Source organism: Zea mays, chromosome 3, assembly GCF_902167145.1.
Source record: "Zea mays cultivar B73 chromosome 3, Zm-B73-REFERENCE-NAM-5.0, whole genome shotgun sequence".
Classification (NCBI taxonomy): Eukaryota; Viridiplantae; Streptophyta; class Magnoliopsida; order Poales; family Poaceae; genus Zea; species Zea mays.
The window spans coordinates 209,045,920-209,069,129 of record NC_050098.1 but is presented as its reverse complement, the minus strand read 5'-3'; the positions used below and the strand labels follow the sequence as shown (position 1 = coordinate 209,069,129).

The following is a 23,210-nucleotide window of genomic DNA, read 5'->3' as shown; positions in this document are numbered from 1 at the left end:
ACGCGCCTCGGCTGGGAAGTAAGGCTTTGCCTTCTCCTTTGGGCCAGGCAGTTTTAACTGTGCCTGTGTTGGTGAAAACTTTTGGTGCAATTTATGTATAACAACAAAACAACTCTTTCTGGTGATGTGCTTGTCATGCCCCTTTTGTCTGCCACAACAAACATTGTTCGAGCTTATGGCTCTTGGGTTGTCAGCATGAATATTTATAATATGTGGGATTTATGTGGTTTGTTCTTATGGTCTTTATGGGAAGCGTCATGTTTGATTCTTTTGGGGAGATTTCTCATGCAACCTTTGAATATCAACTGGTCTTCTGGATTTATCTGCCCTCGATCAAATTTTTTCTTGGGCCTCTGCCGGCGTATGCTATGCGTACTTGTGGCTTCTAATGCAATGATTACGGTTCCCTATGGCTAATCCCCCACAGAATATGCATCAGTCCCTGAAAATTTTGTCTCACAACATCAGAGGCATTAACTCTGACACCAAGTGGAACTCGCTGCGGAATAATATTTTGGAATCTAATTGTGACATTATTTGTATTCAGGAGACAAAAAAGGAGTCCTTCGATGACTCGTATATTCGGTACTCTTGCAACAGATCTTTAGATAAGTTTGCCTATGGTCCCTCTATTGGAGCTTCTAGAGGTTTTATCACAATTTGGAAAGGAGCTCACTTTGATGCTGAGGTAGTCGAGTAGAATTTGTTTGGGCACATAATTCTTTTTCGGTCTAAATTAACAAGTCAGGTTTGGTGGCTAACCAACATTTATGCCCCATGCTCTCCTCAAGGGCAAGAGGCCATTCTTTCCTGGTTTTCTAACCTTGAAACTGATGACGACAAGCTTTGGATCTTTCTTGGTGATTTCAACATGATTAGATTTCCCGAAAACCGCAACAAACCGAGATGAGACCCCACTAGAATGCTCAATTTTAGTTTGGCAATCAGCCAACTGGGATTACAAGAAATTCCCCTCAAGGGGCAAGCCTTCACTTGGTCAAATATGCAACGTCACCCTCTACTCGAAAAGCTGGATTGGTGTCTTGTTTCACAGGCTTGGACTTCCAACTTTCCTGCCACTTCTGCTCATTCTCTAGCTAGGGGTGCTTCGGATCACGTTCCTTGGGTGGTCAACGTCCAAATTAACGTTCCTAAACCGCCCATTTTCAGGTTTGAAAATTATTGGCTACAACTTGAAGACTTTCACTCAATTTTCCAAGGCTCTTGGACTCAAACGTTGTTTCAGCTGGATCCAGCGAAACGACTTATGGCTAAATTCAAACGGACAAGAAAAGTGATCCAAGGTTGGCATAAATCCCTTCCCAATCTAGCTAAGTTGATTGTTAAGGTGGAAATGATCATTCAACTTATGGACTTCATTGAGGAAAGCAGAGACTTAACGATTCAAGAATGGAACCTTAAAGATATTCTTGTTCATCATTTGCATGACCTACTTTCCAAGCAGCGAACATACTGGAAACAAAGAGGTCAAATCAAATGGGCTACTTTGGGGGATGCTGGCACGAAATTTTTCCATGCGAATGCCACTATCAAGCATCGTCATAACCTTATTTCGTCTCTCGAAGACGACAATGGCATTGTTGCTACCTCTCATGAGGACAAAGAAGTTGTGCTCTTCCAAACCTTCAAAGATAGATTGGGGACCACTCAACAAACGTATATTTTATTCAACTTATCTTCACTGATACAGCCAATTAGCAACCTGTCAGAATTGGAGACGCCCTTCTCACACAATGAGATAGACCAGATCATCAAAAACTTGCCTACAAATAAGTCGTCAGGCCCTGATGGTTTCAACACGGATTTTGTGCGTAAATATTGGTCGATGATTGCTTCATATTTCTATGAGCTTTGTGACAAATTTTATGAAGGTTCAATTTGCATGGATAGCATCAATGGCTCCTATGTGACTCTCATCCCCAAGCACAGCTCTCCTGCCTCGGTGGGTGATTACAGGTCGATCTCCCTCCTCAACACAAGTGTGAAAGTGCTGACAAAACTTCTTGCTAACCGTCTTCAGTTGGTGATCACCAAATTAGTCCACCAGAATCAATACGGCTTTCTGAAGGCAAGGACAATTCAGGATTGCTTAGCATGGGCTTTTGAATACATCTCTATATGTCAAAAGTCGGGCAAAGAAATGGTAATTCTAAAGCTGGATTTTGAAAAAGCTTTTGATAAATTAGAACATACAGCTATCATTGACATATTGAGGCATAAGGGGTTTGGGGCCAAATGGATCCACTGGATATCACTGATTTTAGGATCTGGTACATCCCAAGTGCTTTTAAATGGTGTCCCTGGAAGACGTTTTCACTGCAGGCTTGACGTCAGACAGGGGGATCCCATGTCCCCTCTTCTCTTTGTCCTGGCAGCATATCTCCTTCAGTCAATCGTTAACAAGGCTAAAGACTGTGGCATCCTCAGGCTCCCAATCCCGAATGCATGTGGGGCAGACTTTCCGGTTACTCAATATGCAGATGACACTATTTTGATCTTGGAGGCTTGCCCTAGACAACTATTCTTCCTCAAAGCGATGCTTAATTCATTTGCAGATTCTACAGGCCTCCATGTGAACTATCACAAATCTAATATTTATCACATCAATGTCTCGGACCAGAAATTGGCAATCTTAGCAAATACGTTTCACTGCAAGGTTGGAGCTATGCCTTTCACGTATCTCGGGATTCCCTTGGGCCTTAAAAAACCCAACTTGGGAGCATTTCTCCCCCTCATTCAGAAGATCGAAAGAAGACTTGCGTCAACTTCTGTCTTTTTATTTCAGGCTAGCAGACTACAAATGGTTAATGCGGTATTCTCCTCTCTCCCAACCTATTTCATGTGCACCTTGAAACTCCCAAAAACAGTGATCAAGCAGATTGATAAATTCAGACGGCACTGCCTTTGGAGAGGAGCAGACATAAATGCAAAAAAACCACCTCAAGTTGCTTGGAAAGCAGTCTGCAAACCAAAAGCTCAGGGGGCTAGGTGTCATAAACCTTGAGTTACAAAACAAAGTTCTTCTTATAAAATGCCTCCATAAATTTTTTAATAGCGCCAACATTTCGTGGGTTAACATTATTTGGGCCAACCATTACAACAATTCTCTACCTTCAGTTAAACCCGTCGGTTCATTCTGGTGGAAAGATATCCTCAAAATTCAAGGCGTATTTAAGGAGTTAGCCCGGGTGGATATTGGAGATGGAAAAACTACACTACTGTGGCACGATAATTGGGATGGTTTGCGCAAATCTTTAAGATTTCCGGAACTCTGGTCTTTTGCCTCTTTCAAAGACATCACCATCCATCAAGCAAGGCTGGCTTCGTCGAATGTGATGTTTCACACTCCCCTGTCTGCTGAAGCGTTTGAGCAGCTTCTTGCTTTACAAGACATTGTGACAAATCTCCAGTTACATGATCACAATGATAAATGGCTATGCAATGCCTCTTCTAGTTTGTTTTCTTCTCAGAAGGCCTACTCCCACATGATCGGTAACCAACCGATTCACCCCCTTTTTTCCTGGTTGTGGAAATCCAAATGTCAACCCAAGCACAAGGTGTTTTTCTAGCTGCTGCTTAAAAATAGATTGAATACCCGCTCTTTGCTCAGGCAGCGTTCAATGCCATTGGACTCTTTCACTTGCGACAACTATATTCTTCAGATGGAAGAGACGACTATCCATCTTTTTTTCAGATGCAACTTTGCTCGGAGATGTTGGTTACTATTGAAATCCGTCCGCCTCGAACAACGGACCTACTTCATACCCTGCTGAGGATTAGAAGGAGATGGCAAGTCGCATGGAGATTGGAAAGCATCATCATTATGACTTGGTGCATTTGGAAAAGCAGAAACAATTGGATTTTCAATGAGACTCCACCCACAGTTAATGAGTGCAAGGAAATGTTTAAAAAAGAAATGATTCTGGTGTGTCATCTGTTATAAATGAATGCGACACAAATAGGATCAATCACAGAGAAGACATGGATTTAACGTGGAAAACCCCTCCAAAGTGAAGGGGAAAAAACCACGGGCGCCGGCAGGCAACTTCTCATTATTTTCGGGTGGTTATAGATCGCAGGAGATTTACAATTGAGATGGATATCTCCTGCGGCTTACAAAGATATTTATAGAGGTGAAACCCTAAAACGATCATCCGCTTCGCTCGCCAACTTGGCCGTCTTCTTCAGAATTTGGATCACAAACTCAACATCATCGAGTCAAGCCTTCTCTAAAAGAGGAAATTAGTAATTGGTTGTAGAACTATGTACTGTAATCCTTTCTTTTCTCTGTAAATTATACTCTTTGACTTAGTTTTTTTAGTTATAAAATTACTGTAGGCCCTCCCTACAGTACCTTCACTTCAAAAAAAAGTTAAAAAAAAACTAGGCTTGGGATTACTAATTCAAGGACCAATATAGACATGCTCTTGATTTACATAGATTACAATCTTGAATAGAAATAGTGTTGACAACAATGCAATATAGTTAAGCTTGTTGTTGGTAATGGAGCATTTCAGGAGAAATTACAGGTCTACGACATAACACAACCCAATTTTAAAGTACAAAACCAATATATGTTATGTTTCTCAGGTGAAACAAATGGTAGTTGCTACTTTGATGGAGTCACAGTTGGAGTTGTCTGACGACCTCGTGGAAACTGTCGTAGACAAGGTACCACCAACACTGTGTTCCCCCTCAAGCCCTCTTGTTTCTGCACCAAGGAGAAAACATCTCTGATCGAGTTATGCACGCTGTATCCTGCTGCAGACATTTGAGGACGCTGATACCTGACAAGGACAACAGGATTAGCAGAAAGGAGTGGAGAGTTTTTGTATTGTAGCACCCTTCTGTTATAAAGAAGATGACACTGCCACACTTGAAGTATGGATACTAGTTGTACTTCGTGCATTTCATCAGTTGTCTTCTTTACTGGTTTATGAGATGCTAGTTCATCATTTGCCTTGTGAATGTCTGCAATTAATTTGCTATCTGCTTCTGAATTGCCTGCCAGTAATAGTACTCCCTTTGACCAAAACAAATGCAATGATGAGATTCGTGCCACTCAAACAAGCTCGAGTTTAACCAAATCTATCGTGAATAGTATTAATATTTCTCTAAATAGGTTCGTTATAAAAATGCATTGCATATTTAATCTAATGGTACTTATTTTGTACTATATAAATGTTAGTATTTTTTGTATGATTTCGGTCAAAGTTTAAATCATTTGATTCCACGAAAAATGAGAATTGCTTTCATTGTAGGATGGAGGGAATTTTGGGCGTGTTCGGCTGGCTGCAAGCCGACACTGTTGCAGCTGTTTGGACTGCTGCAGCTGCAATCCATAGAGAGAAAAATACTGTAGAAGCCGCAGCCGCAGCCGGATTGTAGCCGCAGCAAGCCGCAGCGAACAAGCTGTTTATGACAATGGTAATTTGATAAGTGACGAACGTGTGCATACTCAACTTCTATTCCTTTTCAGGGACACGACTGCGGCATTCCCCAGCTTTGTTTTCGATATACAAGTCGAAGACTAGGGCGATAAACGTTTGATTGTACAACGGTTTCGTGGCTCCGAAGGACTGTTTGGTGACCAGAAAATTGGTGAGAATCTACGGTGGAATTCAAAGGAAGTCAATCATCTTCATAAATCCTCTCTAATTTTCCTAAAGTGGCAACAGAAGATGGAGATGAACAGTCGACAAAGAAAGAAACGGAAGCTCTGAAAATGTGTGCTCCTTTCATAGGAAAGAATGAGATACATGGATACTCCTGGCTGCGGTAACTTTCGGCCACTGACATGTGGGGCCAAGAAGCGGCTGGCCCCGCTCAGTGACTGACCGGCAGCTACTTTCCAGCAAGTTACTGCGGAGATCCTCTGGCGCGGCCGCGGTTGTCCCGGGGGCCTGTGTGCGTGCTCTACGGCTACGGCTACGGCTACGGGGAAAGCAAATGTGTCAAGTACGGAGTAAGCAACCGTGAACCGTCCATCCGGTCCAGGTGCATGCACATCATCACAATCACCACCGCCGAATTTTTTGTATTTTGGTCCTTCATCGGAAAAAAATTCACGTTTGGACCCTAAAAAATTTTAATGTCATTTTTGGACCCTTTACTCGGCGCCGTAGCCTGTGGCGCCGAGGTAACACAGCTCGGCGCCATAGGCTATGGCGCCGAGGTACGTGCTGCGTTGGCACAAACGGACGTCGTGGCGCCGACGTGGTACCGAGCTCGGCGCCATAGATCATGGCGCCGAGCTCTATTCTGTACAGAAAACTTGTCTAGCTCAGTTGGTAAAATATAAGACTCTTAACCCTGAGGTTGTGGGTTCGAGCCCCATGGTTGGCGTTTTTTAATACTTTTTGTATTTGTCACTTATTTATTTTTTTGTTGTCCATATTTTTCGTTTATGTCGCTGCTTTATTTGTCCTGATTTATTTCCCATCCAGTTTTATTTTTGTGACTGATTTGTTTATTCGTTCAGATTTTTTTATCCGGCGAGCACAGCAGCTATGTGCCACAGTGCTCACAAGCCGTCAACTTCTCCCCTTGTTTGCTCAGCTAACCACAATAAAAATCAAATGAGAACACTCTTACTTCAATCGTGATCAAATAAAAATATTATATTTTCATTGAGTTCTTTTGAACATAAATTTTAAAATACATAATAACATATTCCCACTAAAAAGAAGCACACATATTCATCTTTTTTTCTTCTGCACTAAATAAAAGTATACTCCATTATATACTTGTCTCATAGATGATATATTTTAGAATTTACTGCATATACAGCTGCTGTGCTCGCCGGATAAAAAAATCTGGACGAATAAACAAATCAGTCACAAAAATAAAATTGGATGAGAAATAAATCATGACGGACAAATCAACGACATAAACGAAAAATATGGACAACAAAAAAAATAAATAAGTGACAAAGACAAAAAGTATTAAAAAACGCCCACCGTGGGGCTCGAACCCACGACCACAGAGTTAAGAGCCATGTATTTTACCAACTGAGCTAGACAAGTTTTCTGTACAGAACAGAGCTCGGCGCCATGATCTATGGCGCCGAGCTCGGTGCCACGTCGGCGCCACGACGTCCGTTTGTGCCAACGCAGCACGTACCTCGGCGCCATAGCCTATGGCGCCGAGCTGTGTTACCTCGGCGCCACAGGCTACGGCGCCGAGTAAAGGGTCCAAAAATGACATTAAAATTTTTTAGGGTCCAAACATGAATTTTTTTCCGTTGAAGGACCAAAATGCAAAAAATTCGGTCACCACCGCGCCTCACTCTCTTTCCCCGCAGCAAGGCCCCAGCGGCGGCACGGCGCAGTGGCGCACCCTCTGGAGTCACCTTCTTCCTGCCCAATACGGCCAGCGGCGGCACCCCGACCAGGTTGACCCCGCCCCGGCAACGACCAGCGGGTCGTACAGCACGCCGATCCAATTCCTCCGGTGAGTTCCCCTGTTTCTGCACCCCTTCCGGCTTCGGTTCGCGGCGTCGTGTTATATCGGGCCGCTGTGCTCGGAAGTGGTGGCTGGCTGAGATGGGAGATCGCGGGAGTGGTTATCGAAGCACAACCAGCTGCGCTGCGATTCGCTTCTCGTTATTGTTTCCGATCAGTCTACATGGAACCCCACGGAGCAGGGATGCATCATCCGGCCATACGCCTGGAATTGAACTTGATACTAAATCGCCAGTAACACTGAGCGAGGTTAGCACAACATTCCGTTGAACTGCTGGAAGACGCTGGTGTACACTAGATCTGGATTGGAAAGAGGAGAAGCAACAGCTTTTCAAACTTAGGAGTATATCCAGTTGCCATTTCTTACCAGTTCGCAACTATCTTCTTCAACTTATCGTATTTAAGAGAACCCTTAATATGTTAGACAAAAGTAAGCTACACTAACAAATGTCAAAAGTATGTAAAATCTTTTACCAATATATGGTACTGATAAGAACGTAATGATAGCTTTCCAATTTGTGCATGGGTGCCTCCTCAGATATGGCAAAATTAACGCCTGGTCCATCTGTGCCCAAAGTACAAATGGTGACATGCTAATCTTTTTCTGGTGGCGTGTGTTGGCCGTTGGGAGAAAGATTTGTATTAGTGGTAAAGATATTCACATGGTTCAGGACCCATTGCTTGTACTTTTATGTCCACATTCAATGTATTGCATAGTGATGTTGCCGTATGAAATTGTAAAGGTAGTGTACTAAACTAGGTGCACATTTTTAATCCTTCACCAGTTGTTTTAATCATGAAGATTGAGAACCTAACCGGATAGCTCCTTTTCAGTGAAGGTCGATAAACTGTGAGATACTGAGATTGAAGCTGCACACTGTTTTAGTTTCTTCAAGGACAAGGAACATTAATATCACCAAATACTTTCGTCAATGGAGCTTGAAGCTGATTTCGCTGATGAAGATGTCAGTTCAAATAATGGATTACAAGATCTGTGGTCACTTGACGAGATAGATTCAAAGAGAGCAAGATTCCCGTGCTGCATTGTTTGGACTCCTCTTCCTGTAGTTTCATGGCTTGCCCCTTACATAGGGCATGTTGGAATCTGTCAGGAGGATGGGGCTATCTTGGATTTTGCTGGTTCAAATTTGGTGAGCATGGATAATTTTGCTTATGGTTCAGTTGCCAGATACCTCCAGCTTGACAGAAAGAAGGTTAGGATGAATGGATGACTATAATTTCATTTTCTGGGCTATGCAATTCAACATAGGTGCTCATCTTGTACTTTATTTTACCTAAACCACTACTAAGATGTCAACAGGTTTAGGATCCATGGAGCTAAAATCTGGATTTCTCCAAGGGTAGAAAGCCTAATAATCCTATAGTTCTGAGTACACAATCATAGTATTTTGTTTTAACTGGTGGTTTCAGCTTCCAATGTCATCAATATCTGAATTTATTTCTGGACAGCATGAAGTCAATGTACCTTTGTTCTATTTAATTTTATTACATGATTCATAAACAATCGATGAAGGGCGGGCCTGGTGCAGCGGTAGAGCCTACCGTCTGTAATCGAAAGGTCCTGGGTTCGAGCCCCAGCCTCTGCATATTATGCGGGTAAGGCTTGGTGCTTAAAGATACTCATCCCCAGATCCCGCACAGTGCGGGAAGCCTACGACACTGGGTACACCCTTTATTCATAAACAGTCGATATTTTCCAATATTATTCCTTATTTTAGTATCTTTTCAGCAGTAAAGTATTTCATAACTGGTACTTGTAAAACGTTGAGCCTGGAAATGTGATGTTTCATTTAGTAGTAATAGTTCTTAAAAAATAAGATTCTATTGAAAAAGGAACCAGAGATCAAATATATGATCTGGAAACTGGTCCTGTGATTGTTCTAGCTAGTAGCTAGCTATCACAGGAGAAGCAGAACCAGAACAGATTGATTCACCAATATTGGGAAGTCTTGATCTTTTTTTTTCTTTTTCTTAGTAGCCTGTATTTGTATTTGTATATGTTCTTGTTCTTGGGAACTTTAGGTTTCCGATTTCAGTAGAGGTGCTCCTATTCTAATATATATGGAACTTAAATTTAATTTCGAAGTTTCATAATCTTGTTTGTTTTGTTTTGTTTTGTAAAAAAACTGTTGTCACTGGGCACACTCTTTCCTGTAGTTCTTTTCAACTTGTTGATTTCCTCTTTGTTCCTTTGGTGTCCAGTGCTGCCTTCCTGTTAATCTTGCAGCACATGTATGCAAGCAGTCCTACAGCCATTCAGAAGTTGGAGCAGCGATGTCATGGGATGATGCTCTGCAATCGGGCATGAGACGCTTCCAGCACAAGTACTACAATCTGTTCACCTGCAATTGCCACTCGTTTGTGGCAAACTGCCTGAACCGGCTCGCTTACAATGGCTCTGTGGAGTGGAATGTTTTGAATGTGGCTTCCCTTGTTTGGTTTCATGGCCAATGGGTGGACAAAATGTCTTTCGCTCGGTCTTTCTTGCCTTTCCTAACTGTGACATGCATCGGTATTTTAATGGCTGGCTGGTCTTTCCTGGTAGGGATGGCAGCATTCTCTATTCTTTTGATTGGATGGTTTGTTTTTACGGTATACTGCGTTAAGGGTTTGATATGTTGACCGGAGAAGAATTACTGAAAGCACTCATTAGCGCATCGCAGTCTACATGTAATCGCTGTGCTAGATTCAATTAAATAATTGATGTCATCAGCTTCAGTGATTCAGAAACCTGTTCAAATTCAGACCAATTTATTTTGACTTATGGAGGCGGTCTCGTGAAAAATTTAGTTCATGGCGTGCTCATTGGCCTCACAATCTTGTTTCTGCAATTGCATGGCCTAACAACAAAGGTACGCACTCTCCTGCACATTTTCGAGATAGAAAAAAATTGTCACAATCTTTGCTCATTGTAGTAGTATGTCAGATCGAAGTACATATTTAGCTCATCCTTGCTCCTTTCTGACCTCCGAGCCACATTTTAGCCTTGCTGTTCTGCCGTGGTACTCATCGACGAGGACACAGTGACGAACAGCAGGTAGCTTGACAGATAGGGCCTCTATGTGACGGCTTTAACTTTAAATCAGATCTAACTTGAAGTAGCTCCCATTTAGATCTGAAATCCTAATTAAACTGAAAAAATGTATAGAAGAGCTCCATGGTGGAGGTGTTGGACTGGCCCAATAGACAGCCAATTGCGACACAATAGCAGTCAATCACAACCCATATTGTTATACGCGAGACTTACCTGTTAGTGAGAAAAAAATATACGGTATAAATTTTTTTAGTGGTGTGGCAAAGATCAAGTTTGGAGCTAAGATTTTTATTGGTAATAGGAAATGGCGAAATATGACTACTGTATAAAAATCACATGTCCAGATTTTATATACTGATTCTTACAATAAAAATAAAGTTTATTTGTATTTAAGCATGTGAGAGTAAAATTGTGTATTTTCTATAATACTAGGGGCATGTTAATGGTTCATATGATAAGTTAATATTATACAAAGGCAGTGGAACCATATTTTCTATTTTACCAATTCTATTTTAACTGTAAACCATTATCAAGTGGAACCATACTTTCTATTTTTCATTTTATTTAAATTATAATCTATTTATCAAGTATATACCTATGTAAATAAAAAAATAACTCGGTCGCATCAATAATAACTCAGTCGTACCACTAACAATGAAATGTTTACCAGAGATCATGAATAATAACTCAATCATATATGTACCACTAGTCCGTTGCTCATGTGTTACTAACTTACTACGGTTTCTATTTTCAGAATATTTACGATATATATTCTTTGTTAAACACAATGATTGTGGGCTTAAGGGGGGAGGGGAACAGTTTGAATTCTAGCACTGCTCTAGTTTTTTGACTTTTATTTCGCTCGCTGCTTTCCCTGGATGAGACGATGCATCAAAAATAGTAACTTTCACTTAAGGTCTTGTTCGGTTATTCCAATTCCATGTGGATTGGAGTGTATTGAAATGTATTATGATGGATTTTGACTTGCTATGAATTTAAACCGACTCAATACCACTAAATCCACATGGATTAACGGTGAAACGAACAAACCCTAAATATAGTAGAGAGTAGCAAATTGTTTGTACATTGCTACAAATTTCATTTATGTTTGAGTATAAAATATACAACACAAAAACATATGAGTTCGTTAGTTGATTGTGAAATGAGTTTATAGCCAACGACAACACTTATGGTTCAAATCTTTATTCATAATTTTATCCGTACGAGAAAAGCTTTCAGCCAAGTCGGTTCAAGAAGTGAATTTCGAATCAGTTTTTAAATTTCTTACAGGCAAAGCAATAGCAGCTAGTTTTGGAACATAGGACCATAAGTGTTTTCGTTGTTTGACAACTTCCAAAAAAAGTGTTTTGGAGAACTGAAGGTGCAAATTAGAATCGAATTTCAGATCGGGCACTGAAAGAGTTAGTTCTAGTTGGTTGTATATGGCACATGTGTGCCCACGTCTCTGTTGTACAGTTCATCACGCCATCTCATTAAAATTTAAATCATTTGCAAATGGCTGGTAAATTATGGAATTGTTTTATATTGTAAAGTAAAAAGCATCAGATACGGATACTACCAACAGTGAATGGAAGGGATTCATGTCCAAAAGATCAATTGTTTAGAGTCTACAGGGGAATTGTTTTACAGAAGGAAGGCATCAATCCAGAACGGCCAACAGAGGAAGTGTCATAATGAATTAAACTAAGATCCATACATATGCGCACAAATTTGAATTGAATGGTATAGTGATATTGTACCATACAGGACACGCCTTAGCTGAGCGTACTAGAATTGTCTAATTTACAGTTAACTATGTATAATTACTTAATGAAGTGCGAGAAACTCGATTTTTTATTACAAAGAGTGTGGCAATGCGCATTCTGCACAAGCACTGTGGCAGGATCGGACTTTAGACATAGACCATCTGTTTGGTTAGAGGACAGGAGCGTGCACCTGCAGCCGCGGAGTCTCAAAGCAAGTGACGTTTGGTTGGCTTCCCATCACGTACATGCTGAATAGATACAAAACTAGGGGTGCAGCCAGGCTTCCGGCATACGCAGCCGGTGGGCATCTCCGCGCAAGCAGGCACAGGCCATGCAACTTCATGTATTTGCACGCAAAACGAGAAAGCTTTTAAGATTGTTTTTTTATTAGATTTTTTAATTAAAAGATTTAATCATCAAATCAATTTTATATTCATGATCCTCAAAATTTTACGAACAAAACTAGACTATACGTGTTGTATAATATTTGAAAAATTATTTACGCACTCTTCTTTTATACATGTTTTGATGCAGATTATCAAACACGAGCTGTATTTATCTTGAATGCACTAATACAAACAACCAAACAAAAGACTATGTATAGATAGAGCCTGTGTCCAAGATGTCTGGCTCCTCACATACGGGCCATGCTACCACCGTTCAGCAACCAAACAGACGGAGAGTGAAGAGAGAACAACCTACAGAAACGTAAGTCAGATGAGTCATAGGAAAGGGTAAAAAACAAAGCACGCGCCTCGCGCCGTGGTATTGGGGAACCTTGCGTGAAAGGCCTCAAGTCCAAATAACTTTGCACACATGACTATTTTATGGTCTTTAGGAAATATTGGAACTTGCTCTCCCGAACAAGATGATCCAACGGGAGAGTGAAAGTAATGCGGACAAGGTTTTAGCATAAGAAGTCAATTGATCTGTTAATCTAGCCTCTCAAGGGCACTGTGCGGGGGTATTTATAGGTGCCTGAGTGCCCAGCGTCATGGATTAAGGACGCATGTGCCCTCAGGCGCCTAGGTCATCCCCGGAATATTTCCATAAAGCAGGGTTACAAACTGTCATTATAGAAAAGCCTTCACAAACCGGGCCCGTAATGTGCTCAGCCGCGCGAGGCCCGTTACAATGGGCCGAATTCTACATGGGCCTTCGCGTTGGACGAGGCCGCGAGACGGAGCGACCTCGTCGTAGACCTTCGTCTTGCAGCGTATTGGACGAAGGGTGGAAACTGCCGGTCGTTTAGCCTCCGTTGGTTTGGTGAGATCGGCGAAGGAATCGAGCGAAGGGTGGCGTCTTCGCCTTCGCCCCAACAGGGAAGAAGGCAATTTGGAGCAGATCAGATAAACTCAGAACAGAACACACGCTGGGAAGTGGTCCGTGTGGACCTTCGTTCAGGAGTGCAAAATACATTTTTATACTGTAGTCTCCATTGTCTACGTAGTGGAGTTTCAAATAGAATGTGTGATATGTAGTCTGTGAGATGGCCTTAGCAGCCGGTACTATTATAGATAGATGTTACTAGCATATTAATGGATGTGTTCTTCTCTATCAAACATAGAGATGGCAACGGGTACAAACCTGTTGGGTTTTGCCATCCCAAACCCGTACACGTGAAATATATTTTTATCTATTAAAAAATCTGTATCCATGATGGGTTTGAAATTTTGCCCAAACCCGTACCCATTGGATTAGCGGGTACCCACATATTACCCGCGGGTTTCATCTCCAATGTGCTTGTTTTTCTCATAATCAATAAGTATCATAATTATTAATGAGATCATGGTCCAAAATTTATGTGATGAACAACGAGTTCGTGATTTGGTATAAAAATTATTAGTAGAGAGAATGAAATGCAAATAATAAGTTGTATAAGGCTATGCGCAGCGCATCCCGCCACACGCCCTCTCCCCTTCGTATAGCGTGTGCAGAGCAACGCTACATGCTGCAGCGCTCACCGCTACCGCTGCTACAATACAAGCGCAATGCACAGTGAACCGCCAGATGCAGGGTAACGCTAACTGCTCCTCTTGCGTATTTTTGTAACACGTGAGTATTTATTAGATAGAGAAAAATTGATAGTAAATGAAAAGTAGGTATAGGAAATGATATTTTATAGTTGTAGTGGGGTATAGGGGGAGAATATAGGGGGAACCGCTGCGGGAGATAAAAAAGTAGGGGATGAAATGTTGATGATGTGACGCAAAAAAGTGATATAGGGGGAAAAATTTAGGGGTAACCGTTGCAGACAGTCTAATCAAGTGACCTTGCACTAAGTTATCCATCCACCACATATATATAACGCTAGTAAAAACTATAATAGGAACAAGCAAAACTCTCACCAACTACTTATAATTCATCATTTGATAAAAATTAGAGAGTAAATAAGAAGATAACAAGTTTGTTGTTGGTTTATAAAATAAAATGACAATATCAATAGGTTTGGTCGGGTTTAAAAACCCCACGGATTCACGTGGTTGGGTACTATAGAAACAAACCCGTACCCATGAACCTATCGGCCATAGATTTATGCTCATTAATAAACCTATGGGTATGAAAATTGACATAAACCCGTACCCTAATAGGTAAAAAAACATTGGATTTCGATTACCCATTGTCATTTCTAGTCAAACGTATCCAACCACTAAATCAGATAACAATTTGAATAGTACAGTACAGTGAGCACAAGTGGCAATAGGAGGACAATAATCACGCTGAATAAGTAGGCCCCACATCACAGTCCTGCTGGCAACTGCACATGGTTTTATCATTTTATTCTTAAAATTGTTTTTATGGACATTATCTCGATCACGTTCCTGCCACAGAAGCTCATCAAGCATCGGACGGCCTGTAGTTGTAGACGTGAAAGCTGGCATGTGGGGCCACGGCGTCGAGGAAGATCCTGGCCGTCGCCTCCTGGGCCACCGACGCCTGCTCCTTCTCCACGAGCGCCGCCGCGACCACGTCCCCGGCGGAGCAGCCTCCGGCTGCCACCATCGCAATGATGGCCGCCTGGACGGGACCCAGCGTCGGGTTGTAGGCCGCGGACTCCAGGCAGCCGCCGGCATAGATCCTCCCGTCGCCGTCTGCCACCGCGAACCCCGACGGACACTTGCTGTACGGCGCGTGCGCCGCCCGCGCCGCCGCCTCCGCGGCCTGCCTCAGGCGCGCGTCCAGGTCGCTGCGGGCGAGGCCATTGGCGACGGGATCACCCAGGGCGTTGTCGTGAGCCTCGAGGACGAGGGGCACATCTCCGGGGAGGAGATCGTGGGGCCCGAAGGGGCGGAGGAGGAGGGACGCCACCGTGCGCCACTCGGGTGCGCATCCCTCAGCGGCGTCGCTGGTCACGAGGATTCGGATGCTGGCGGCGCCGCGGATCTCCTGCAGGAACTGGCGGCAGTGGCCGCAGGGCATGTGGGAGACGGCGACGGCGCGCAGCTCGGGCTCCCCCGCGGCGGCCGCGTTGGCGACGAGGAACTGCTCGGCGTGGACGGAGTGGCACAGCGGGAGGCCGCGGAACTCGAGGTTTACGCCGACGTAGACGCGGCCGCTGGCGCCCAGCCCCACGGCGCCCACGGGGAACCCCGAGATCGGGACCTGCGCGCGCTTCCTCGCGGACGGGACCAGGAGCGGCAGCAGGTCCTGGACGGTCGCTACGCCGGCGGCCGCCGCGGCGCGCTCGGCGTCCTCCGCGCCCATAACGAACCCCGTCAGCTCCACCGACGTGGCGGCGGCGGCGGCGGCGGCCTCCGGCTTTGGCGCCACCACCTGCTCCTCCCCCATCGCTCAGATCCAACTGTAACTAGGCTACCAGTACTCTTAATCGCGTTTAGTCTCCGAACTCGTAACACGGATGTGCTTTGGATGTTCCTTGGAGCTTGGAAGAGGCCAGCACCCAGGACCACGCGACCACGAGGGATGAGAAGAGAGAGGGGGCTCTACTGCCTGTGGTGCGACGCAATTTATAATGGGAAGGAGGAGGGTACGGGGAGTCGGAGACGCAGCAAAGTGTCTCGTTATTCATTTCGTGACGGATTTCCTTTTTCTTTTGCATTTTGGAAACGAAGATGGTCACCGCAAAATTGCATTCGACGCGTCAGTGCATATGGAAACTTTGCCGCGTTATGGTATGGTCGCAAGATGATGATCGTACATAATAAAGTGTTGTGTGAGTCTGGAAAATCTGAGACGGAACACACACGCCATCAATCTTTGTTTAGATCGGTCCAGCAACTCAAGTATATACTATATATGTCAGAAGAGTTTTCTTAACTACTGAGCAGCTGATCGTCCTTATTGGCCAGATTTGACCGATAATGATGTGTTATCCTACGATCCAAATGATTGTCCACTCGCGCGAGCTACTTCCCAGCCGCCTGTGTGTGGCCCACGAGAAATGCACGGCTCTACTTCACGGCGTCGCTTTCCTTGCGACGGAATGAATGTGCGGCTCCCGGGGTTTTGGTTGTGGCTGTTGATGGAGCCGGGAGCGATCGAGCCGCCCCGGTCTCAATTATGCACTTGTTAATGGTGTTTATTGGTGCCGTTTGGTTGCCTGCCTCGTGTGATTCACGTTCCGGTGATTAGATTATTGTTGCCGCGACGCAGGAGGGGTCGCCTGTTTCAGATCCCATCGGTGCCGTCTCGCCCTCGCGTCGCGTGTGAGATCCGACCATTTTCTTTCGGCCGAAAACGACGCCGACGACGAGTCGGCACGTTACCGTGCTTCTCTTTCTGGGTACCCAATGTGACCCAGCAACACGTACCGGCCGGTGCTGATCGCCTCCGTCGGCGGTCGGCACTCGGCAGCACGCAAAACAAGCGTGCATGCTGCTCGCTTAACATTAAACTATCTCTAGTGGAGCATGTAAAGTAGGAGACGTGGAATTGTAAATGACACTATTAATATTTAATATTGTTTGTGGAGAGATTTAAAATAGGGAATAAGATAGGAAACTAGACAGTCAAATAAGCAATTGAGACGTACTTGCGGGTTCCGTCTTGGAACGAACGTCTGTGCGTAATGCCACGGACACGCTAGTGGGTTCAGCTTCAGCCGCGCGAGCGGCTCGTGGTGGTCCGAGTCAGGTAGGCCGCCGTCGCACTGATCGAACTGGAGACTGGATGGAGAGGCAGCTAGTTCTTGCTTGTGGCGCTCGTGCCTCGGCGGGGAGTACGTGCATGTGCTTTGCAGCAGAAGGCGACACGAAACGGAAAAGGCCGCCGGGGCGTGCATCAGACTCGCACTCAGGAGAGCTATTTCTCTCGGGACCGAATACAGATAATTAAAATTCGGAACGGATAGAATGGAACTGAGTAATAATCTGGGTGGGTAACAGTTACTACCCGAGTAGGTACCAGATAATTATCGAGTAGTTCATCCTAATGATATTAATTGTCCAAACATCTAACAAACACATAAATTAATTAATACATAATCATGTATATGATAGATTAAGATGTTGTTTAGTTCACATATTTGTAATATAATGTGTAACAGATACGTTAAATCATGTTTGTTTGAGTTCAACCGTAATCGGATAACATACTTGTCGGCGTTCCGAGACCGGGGGGTCCCTTGGGCCGACGAGTGAGTGTCGCCGCGTGCCCCAGCCCAGATGGGTCGAGCGCGAGGGCGAGCGCGAAGGGGGGAGAGCGAGGCGGCCGGTGACCGACGTGAGAGAGGTGGGAATCCCGCGGCCTTCGTGTTCGTCCCGCGCCCAGGTCGGGTGCGCTTGCAGTAGGGGGTTACAAGCGTCCACGCGGGTGAGGGAAGCGAGCGGCTCCAAGCGAGCGCCTGTCTCGTCCTCGTCCCCGCGCGACCAACCTTCTCTAAGAGGGCCCTGGTCCTTCCTTTTATAGGCGTAAGGAGAGGATCCAGGTGTACAATGGGGGGTGTAGCTGAGTGCTACGTGTCTAGCGGGGGAGAGCTAGCGCCCTAAGTACATGCCGATGTGACAGCCGGAGAGATTTTGGCACCCAACTGGTGTGATGTCGTGGCCGTCGGAGGAGCGATGGAGCCTGGCGGAGGGACAGCTGTCGGAGCGGTTGGGCCCTTGCTGACGTCCTCTTGCTTCCGTAAGGGGGCTGAGAGCCGCCGTCGTCACAGGGTATGCGGGGCGCCATCATTGCCTATCTGGCGGAGCGAGCCAGACGGGACACCGGTCTTGTTTCCTGCGGCCCGAGTTAGCTCGGGGTAGGGCGATGATGGCGCCTCCTGTTGACGTGGCTGGTCTGCGCCCTAGGTTGGGCGATGTGGAAGCTCCTCCGAAGTCGAGGTCAAGTCTGTCTTCCGTGGCCGAGGCCGAGTCCGAGCCCCTGGGTCGGGCGAGGCGGAGGTCGTCGGCTGAGGCCAGGGCGGAGTCCGAGCCCTGGGGTCGGGCGAAGCGGAGTTCGTCGTCTTCTGGGGCTGAGCCCGAGTCCGAGCCCTGGGTCGGGCGGAGCGGAGTTCGCCGTCTTCCGGGACTTAGCCCGAGTCCGAGCCCTGGGTCGGGCGGAGCGGAGTTCGCCGTCTTCCGGGGCTGAGCCCGAGTCCGAGCCCTGGGTCGGGCGGAGCGGAGTTCACCGTCTTCCGGGACTTAGCCCGAGTCCGAGCCCTGGGTCGGGCGGAGCGGAGTTCGCCGTCTTCCGGGGCTGAGCCCGAGTCCGAGCCCTCGGTTGGGCGGAGCGGAGTTCGCCGTCTTCCGGGGCTGAGCCCGAGTCCGAGCCCTGGGTCGGGCGGAGCGGAGTTCGCCGTCTTCCGGGACTTAGCCCGAGTCCGAGCCCTGGGTCAGGCGGAGCAGAGTTCACCGTCTTCCGGGGCTGAGCCCGAGTCCGAGCCCTGGGTCGGGCGGAGCGGAGTTTCCTGTGGTGCCTTCTGCAGGACCTGACTGCCTGTCAGTCTCACTCTGTCAAGTGGCACTGCAGTCGGTGTGGCGCAGGCGGCGCTGTCCTTCTGTCAGGCCGGTCAGTGGAGCGACGAAGTGACGGCGGTCACTTCGGCTCTGCCGGGGGCGCACGTCAGGATAAAGGTGTAAGGCCACCTTTGCATTAAATGCTCCTGCGATTTGGTCGGTCGGTGCGGTGATTTGGTCAGGGTTGCTTCTTAGCGAAGGCAGGGCCTCGGGCGAGCCGGAAATATGTTCGCCGTCGGAGGGGGGCCTCGGGCGAGACGGAAATCCTCCGGGGTCGGCTGCCCTTGTCCGAGGCTAGGCTCGGGCGAGGCGTGATCGAGTCGCTCGAACGGACTGATCCCTGACGTAATCGCACCCATCAGGCCTTAGCAGCTTTATGCTGATGGGGGTTACCAGCTGAGAATTAGGAGTCTTGAGGGTACCCCTAATTATGGTCCCCGACAGTAGCCCCCTCGAAGGGAGTGTTAGCACTCGCTTGGAGGCTTTCGTCGCACTTTTTTGCAAGGGGACCAGCCTTTCTCGGTTGCATTTTGTTCCGGTGGGTGCGCGCGAGCGCACCCGCCGGGTGTAGCCCCCGAGGCCTCGGAGGAGTGGTTTCACTCCTTCGAGGTCTTAATGCCTCGCGTAATGCTTTGGCTGGTCTGGTTGTTCCCTCATGCGAGCTGGTCGTAGCCCGGGTGTACGGTCGGGTCCCAAGTTCTCGGGCTGGTATGTTGACGCTGTCAACGGTTCGGCCGGAGCCGGGTTTGCGAGAGCAGCCCCTGAGCCTCTGCACAGGGCGAGAGGGCGATCAGGGACAGACTCGGCTTTTTTACATACGCCCCTGCGTCACCTTTCCACAAGGAGGAGGGGGGGAAAGCGCCATGTTGCCCTCGATGGGCGCCGAACATGGTGTCTCCGGTGAGCTGCAAGCAGGTAATTCGAGTGGACGTCCGTGCCCCGTTCGTTAGGGGTCGGCTAGGGGCCCAGAGGCACGCCCAAAAGTACCTGCGGGTGATCTGCCGGACCCGGTCCCCTGGCGACGAGGTCCAAGGGCTCGATGCCTCCCTTTGATGGGATTCCGTTACAAGATCGCTCCCGCTGGTCTCGGAAATGTCCTAGGGTACCTCGGGAGCGCAGCCCGAGCCTTGGTTATGTATCGAACGTACCCATGGTCATCCCTCGCTCGGCGTCTGAGGCGGCTGTGAACCCTTCGGGGGCCAGCCTTCGAACCCCTGTTCAGTAATGGGCGCGGAGCCCGAGTAGCCTGAGGCGGCCGTAGAACCCTTCGGGGGGCCGGCCTTCGAACCTCTGACCAGTAGTGGGTGTAGGGCCCACGCGATCTGAGGCGGCTGTCGAACCCTTCGAGGGGCCAGCCTTCGTACCTCTGATCAGTAGGGAGGCTCGGAGCCTGATTCCTTCCTGGGGAAGGATCCTTTTCGGGGTATCCCCCTTTCCCGGTCTCTGTTGCAAGAGAGAGAGAAAGAGGAAAAAAGAAAAAGGATACGAAATCGAACGACGCGGCGTACCTTTACTAACGCGGTCATTATGGCGAAGGCGAAGCGTCGCCCGCTTCTCCTGCCAGAGGCGCCGCCTGTCCCGCCGCGGAGTTAATGCGACAGTGCGAGTGGTTGGCGGGGCGGCCGTTGCGCGTGCGCGAGCCATTCGAGGAACGGATCACGGGCGCGTTGTCTTCACGCCGTGAGAGGGGGTTCTCTTGCTGCCCCCGGATGGGACGTGAGCTTGGCTGACGACGTGACCGCTGCTCCCGCCCGCCTGCCACCGTCATTACTGCCGGCCCATTTTTGGCCGCATTGACCGCCGCGCCAGGCTGGCGCTGCTGGGTCGTGCGCTGGGTCGCCTCGAGTCGCGGTATTGGTTCCGCAATCGAGGAGGCGCGGTGGTGGCGCAAGTGGCGGTGCAGTTGCTTGCATGAAGCATCCGGCACGCCGGTTGCGTGACGCGTGGGCCTGGGCCTCCACGCTGGGCGTGTCGGGAGTCGGAGAAGCGCGTCCACTTGGCGCGGTTGCATGCCGCCTGCATGGCTGCCCGCCCCTTTCGCCCGCTGGTCTGGGCAAAAGTGGAGGGTCACTTGTAACCGCTGGGCGGTCGTGCGCACCGCGCGTGGCGGCCTGGCTTCTTCTGCTCTGAGCCGGCCTGCATGACATGTGGGACCCAGCCCCCGCGCCGCAGGGGGGACCTTGGAGTGTGTCAGAGAAGACTCAGCCCGCAACGGTTGGGGACGCAAGTAGGGAGAGTCGCCTTTAAAAGGAGGGTGACCCCCTTCAGAAGGCGACCATGTCTTCGTGCTCCCTTATGCATCGCGTCTTTCCATCTTCCAAGCCCCCGGATGGGGGATACCCGCCGTCTTTCCGCCTCATCGTTGGAGGAACGCAACTCCGCGGGAGTTGGTACCTTTCAGCCATCGTTCGGCTTCAAGGATTTTCATCATGCAGCCCGGCTGCACCCCTCCGCCGGCGGTCACCCAAGATGGTGACCTCCAGCTTGATGGTGGGGGAAAGCGAGCCGGGCTGCGGCCTCTGTCCCTCCCTCAGCCTCAAGGATTTTCATCACCAGGGCTGGGGAGGGGAGTGTGCCGAGTTGGGGTCGGCCCCTGCGTGGGCGGTGGCCCGCTCCTTCACTCAGTGATCGGAGGGAAGGGCGGTCGTCGTCTGTGGCGCCGGCAGCTGCACTGTGCCTGGCTCTCGGACGCGAGTGGCTTCGGAGCCGCTCGCGGCGCCGGCGTCTGCCACGGCAGCTGGAAGAGGTTCTTCCGACGGCGAGATAGCCAGGGCCGCCCACGGACCGACCTCCAACTCTACGGCCTTCTGCCCGTCCTTGCCTCACGAGTTTGGGCATGGGCGGGGGCCTCCTGGCAGCAGCACCCGCCCTGAGGTTAGTGCTGCCGCTGTTCGGCCCCCCGGAGCAGAAGTCGTCGTCGTCGCTGCTGCCGGAGCGGGCGACGGCGCACCGTTCGTCGGTCTTCTGTTGCTCCGCAGGCCCTCCCCCATCGAGTGGGGTTGTTCGTACCTGCGGAGGGGGAACCGGAGTTCCGTTTGTAATGGCACTTTGAATGCCAGGGTTTTTTGTTCATTGTGGCTGTCAAGGCCTGAACCTGTATGTAATTTTGGCACGGAGCCGTGTTTTTTCCTCATTTTCGAGCACTAAGACTCGCCTGTTGGTTGTCTGAACTGCTTCACCAAGCGTGAGTCGCCCCGTGTCAAGGTGACGAGTGAGGTATCTGTATCCCGGAGGCGTAGGAGTCCCTCGGCTCGGTCGGCCTTGTTGTCTGAGGCTTCTCTAGCTTAGTTAAAGGGACCCCTTGGCCGCTCTTCGATGAGCCGAGGCCAGGGGTAGCGATATCAGCATGAACAGGGGCAGAGTCGGTTCAAAAATGAAACCTGGTTGGCCGGAGCCTAGCCGGGTCGTGCGTTGGCGGGACCGACGCTGGAGTTGACTAGCCGAAGCCTCGGGTCGGGCGGGCGCCCTCTGAGGACGGCTGGCCGAGGCCCCGGGGCGACCGGCCGAGCCGCCTGCTCGGGCCGGATTCCCGGAGAAGACCCTGGCAGCGATTGCCCGGGTGTGGTGATGACGTCGTCCTTTAGAGCGGAGATCCTCGGACCGCGTCGCCGTCCGAGGCTAGGTCGGACCTCGCCAAGGGTGTCGTCGATGCCGAGGGTGCTACTGCCCCCTTCCAGCGTCAATACCCGAGCCTGCAGGATCAGATTGTCTTGTAGCGTGTGTCTCCTGCGGCCGCTGAGGCCAGAACACACCCTCGCTGTGTTGTAAAGCTGCGTCTCTTTTCCTCTTGTTCCGAGTATCTGGACTTTTTTGTCGGTAACAGGGATGTTTGTGCGAGCGAGAGTTGCTTCTCGCGGAAGGTGATGAGTGAGGTATCTGTATCCCGGAGGCGTAGGAGTCCCTCGGCTCGGTCGGCCTTGCCGCTTACGCGCACTTTTACCCGTCCATGAGGCTCTGTCACCGACTCAGTCGAGAAGGCTCGAAGGATCGCTTCGGCAGAAGAACT

General features: G+C 48.5%; 2 protein-coding genes across 3 annotated transcripts; one reads left to right on the top strand and one right to left on the bottom strand.

Moving 5' to 3' along the window:
• Positions 1 to 7,254: 7,254 nt before the first annotated feature.
• Positions 7,255 to 10,299, top strand: LOC100193900 (uncharacterized). Of its 2 annotated transcripts, XM_008673953.4 has the most exons (3): positions 7,255 to 7,473; positions 8,319 to 8,698; positions 9,708 to 10,299. In XM_008673953.4, exons 2-3 carry the CDS (start codon positions 8,417 to 8,419, stop codon positions 10,125 to 10,127), a joined length of 702 nt encoding a protein of 233 aa, XP_008672175.1. In that variant the 5' UTR covers positions 7,255 to 7,473; positions 8,319 to 8,416; the 3' UTR covers positions 10,128 to 10,299. The 2 variants fall into 2 exon arrangements, with proteins under 2 accessions (XP_008672175.1, NP_001132446.1); NM_001138974.1 differs by lacking the exon at positions 7,255 to 7,473 and having other exon boundaries at positions 8,380 to 8,698; positions 9,708 to 10,293.
• A 4,635-nt stretch (positions 10,300 to 14,934) lies between these two features.
• On the bottom strand, positions 14,935 to 16,243 carry LOC100283606 (CDA1). The gene has a single exon (NM_001156507.2). The coding sequence runs from the start codon at positions 16,092 to 16,094 to the stop codon at positions 15,144 to 15,146; it is 951 nt and encodes a 316-aa protein (NP_001149979.2). The 5' UTR covers positions 16,095 to 16,243; the 3' UTR covers positions 14,935 to 15,143.
• Positions 16,244 to 23,210: the final 6,967 nt, after the last annotated feature.